General features: G+C 45.9%; 1 protein-coding gene across 1 annotated transcript; it reads right to left on the reverse strand.

The window, feature by feature from the left end:
- Positions 1-452: 452 nt before the first annotated feature.
- On the reverse strand, positions 453-1,925 carry LOC140982950 (uncharacterized). The gene has a single exon (XM_073449744.1). The coding sequence runs from the start codon at positions 1,923-1,925 to the stop codon at positions 453-455; it is 1,473 nt and encodes a 490-aa protein (XP_073305845.1).
- Positions 1,926-3,192: the final 1,267 nt, after the last annotated feature.

A 3,192-nucleotide genomic window follows, 5' to 3' on the forward strand; every position in this document is an offset into this window, starting at 1 on the left:
TCTATCCGAGGCAGAGGGTATATGCTCTTGATTGTGATATTGTTCAGTTCTCTGTAATCGATGCACAATCTCATACTCCCATCTTTCTTCTTCACGAAGAGTACTGGAGCTCCCCACGGGGACACACTCGGTCGAATTTGCCTTTTATCTAGCAATCTTGGAGTTGTTCTTTCAGCTCCTTGAGTTCGGCTGGTGCCATTCTATAGGGTGCCTTAGAGATTGGTGCAGCACCGGGAACCAGATTGATCTCGAACTCCACTTCGCGGTTCGGGACCGTCCCCGAGAGTTCTTCTGGAAAAACATCTGGGAACTCGCTTCCTATAGGGATGTCCTCCAGTTTCAACTCGATTTCTCCTTTTATTTCACTGACCATCGCTAGGCAGATGTCTTCTCTGGATTTCATGGCTTTCCAAGCTTGAGATGCGGAAAGCAGTGACTTTCGTTCCTTGGATTTACCATGAAAGAAGACTTCCTCCTAATCTGGGGTCCGGAGTTTGACTATCTTTCCTACAATATACAATCGCACTGTTTCTTGCTAACCAATCCATCCCTAAGATGATGTCAAAATCGACCATGATCAACTGTATCAGGTCGGCACTAAAAGTCTGCTCACCAATCCTGACTATGCAATCCCTGTAGATTTCGTCAGTTTCAATGGCCCTAATGGTAGGTGTGGCTATTCGGAAAGGTTCAATTAGCTTATCGGACTTACGTCCTAACTTCTTAGCAAACCTCTTAGACATAAAAGAATGTGTGGCACCACAGTCAAATAACACATAAGCAGGCACTGATTGAATTAGAATGGTACCTGACACGACTTCAGTTGCGTCGTCGGCCTCTTCCTGAGTCATGGCAAAGACCCTGGCATTAAGTTTGTCCTCCTTTGGTTTACTAGGTCCTGTTCCCGCATTTGGCTCAGTTCCTCTGTTCGGCCCTGCTGGTCGGTTGGCGGCGGTAGGACACTTTGCAATGATGTGCCCCGATTTCCCACATCCAAAGCATACACCGCTGGCCCTACGACATTCTCCCAGGTGTCGTAAGTGGCAAGTTGGGCAAGGCTTAATATCTTGGTAGTTAGTGGCAGGCGAAGGCCCTTTAGATGGTCCACTGGACTGATTAGGCTTCTTGAAAGTCTGACTGTTATGCGAGGATTGACTGTTCAAAGGTCTTTTGTTTTTAAATTCTTTCTCTGTGCGCTGTATATCAGTTTCAGCTCGGATAGCTGCGCCCATCAAGTCTGAAAAGTTGGCAGGTTGGTAGACTGCTAGGGTTGATTGGATCCTGCTGTTCAATCTCTTCTTAAAACGGTGCAATTTCAAAACTTCGTCCGCCATGATTGCCGGAGCATAAGATCCTAGGGCATTAAACTGGGAGGTGTATTCCACAACTGACATGTCCGGAGTCTGGGTGAAGTTCTCAAACTCGCTCAGTTTCTGCAGTCTAACTTTGGCTGGATAATACTGTTTCAGAAAAGCTTCTCTAAAATGCTGCCAAGTGACTGGTCCTGCAGCTGTCATGGCTGGTGAGATTGCTTCCCACCACTTGCCTGCTCTATCCTCCAGGAAAGGCACAACCACATCCACTTTCAGTACCTCAGGGACTTCCAACAGTCGCAGCTGAGTCTCCACGCTTTTCAGCCAACTCTGGCTAACTTCAGGGTCGGCGGCGCCACTAAAAGTTGGACACCTGTTCTTGCGCAGTGATTCATAGTGGAATTTGACTCCGTGCTGTGGTGGAGGTGGTGGTGGTTGATTGGCGTTCGGGTTCACTAACCCTTGCAATGTTGTTTCCACGATCGTGGCTATGGCCATGAGGTCGGCCTGGTTAAGACTGAAACCAGGTGGTGGTCCATTGTCCTCTTCATTGGCATTGTTGTTGTTTGCATAAGGGGGGTTGCGGTTTTGCCTTGGTGGTCTACCGGCCATTTCCTACAATTAAACGCTTCTAAGAATTTGATGTGCATAACGACAAGATTGAATAAATAAGTTATGCTGGAACAATTGAAGTTAATAAATAAACATAACTGTTATTAATTTTTGAATGTAGGTGAACAACTGAATGTAACAAATAGTACTGAATGGAAACAAATCGTACGGAATAAAATAAAATAGCAACAATGGAAATATAATCTCTTAGTACTAAGGAAAGGTCATCAAGGTAATCTAGTCCTCTATCTCTCCATCTCCTACGGCAGCTATCGGCTCGTCTATCTCAATAGGCTCCTCCTCCTCCGGTTCCTCCTCTGGCTCTTCTTCTTGAAGTACCTCCACCATATGCGTAAACTGGGCGTTCTCTTCCGTGAGCTGGGCCACCTGCGCTTTAAGTTCCTGTCTCTCCGCATCAGCCACGTCCATCTCGTCATTCCAATGCTGCTGATACTGTAGATGGTACTGTTTCTTCTGCTTGATTTGCTCCTTTAGAGCTTCAACTTGCTGGACCAGACGTTGATGCACATAGGCAAGGCTATTCATGGCATCACCTGAATTTTCCAGTCTCCTCTTACCTTTGGCATTCTGCTATTTCTCTTCCTCCAATTCCTTGTGATAACGCTCCACATCCTCTCGTAACTTTCCATGTTGATACTTGCACTGTTCTATGACATCCCTGAGGTCTATGTTATCACTCCTAACTAGCTCACCCTGATAGATCGACTGGGTAAGACGGACATGGATCTCATCTTTCTCAGCGGTTAGAAGCTCGACCTCCCTCTTTCTCTCACTCAGTTTAGCTCTAAATCGCTGAATCTGACGGGACTGAAAGTGAAGGGCAAGCTCCTTCATACGGATGGCAGCTTGGGCACGGGTGCGGGGTCGCATAGGAGTAGACGGAGCCATTTCCTGAAATCAAAAAATGGAAATGCTCAGAATCGACAATAGGCAATATCTAACAAGGGCAATATGCAATATATATGAAATTTTCGGAAATACACAAATATATATATAAATAAAAAAAATGGAAAGTTGGGATTTTGACACATGGGTTCGAAGCATATGTCGAGAGGATTCCGGGACAATCGATGGAATCGAATTCGAAATTTCCTAGGAGAAGTTATAGGGTTTACGAATATTTCCTAAAACGGCAAAAACGACGTTTCGGAGGCCTAAACGAAAGAATTTCGCGATTTCAGCCCCTACCTCACGACTTTAAGGTGGTGACTATCGTTCGTTGGGCCGTTTCGGAGGGAATAGCGTC

This window comes from Primulina huaijiensis, chromosome 8, assembly GCF_012295235.1.
Source record: "Primulina huaijiensis isolate GDHJ02 chromosome 8, ASM1229523v2, whole genome shotgun sequence".
Classification (NCBI taxonomy): domain Eukaryota; kingdom Viridiplantae; phylum Streptophyta; class Magnoliopsida; order Lamiales; family Gesneriaceae; genus Primulina; species Primulina huaijiensis.

What these genes read in the sequence shown, in the direction of transcription:
- LOC140982950 (XM_073449744.1), bottom strand. Translation starts at nt 1,925, where the DNA reads ATGGCCGGTAGACCACCAAGGCAAAACCGCAACCCCCCTTATGCAAAC.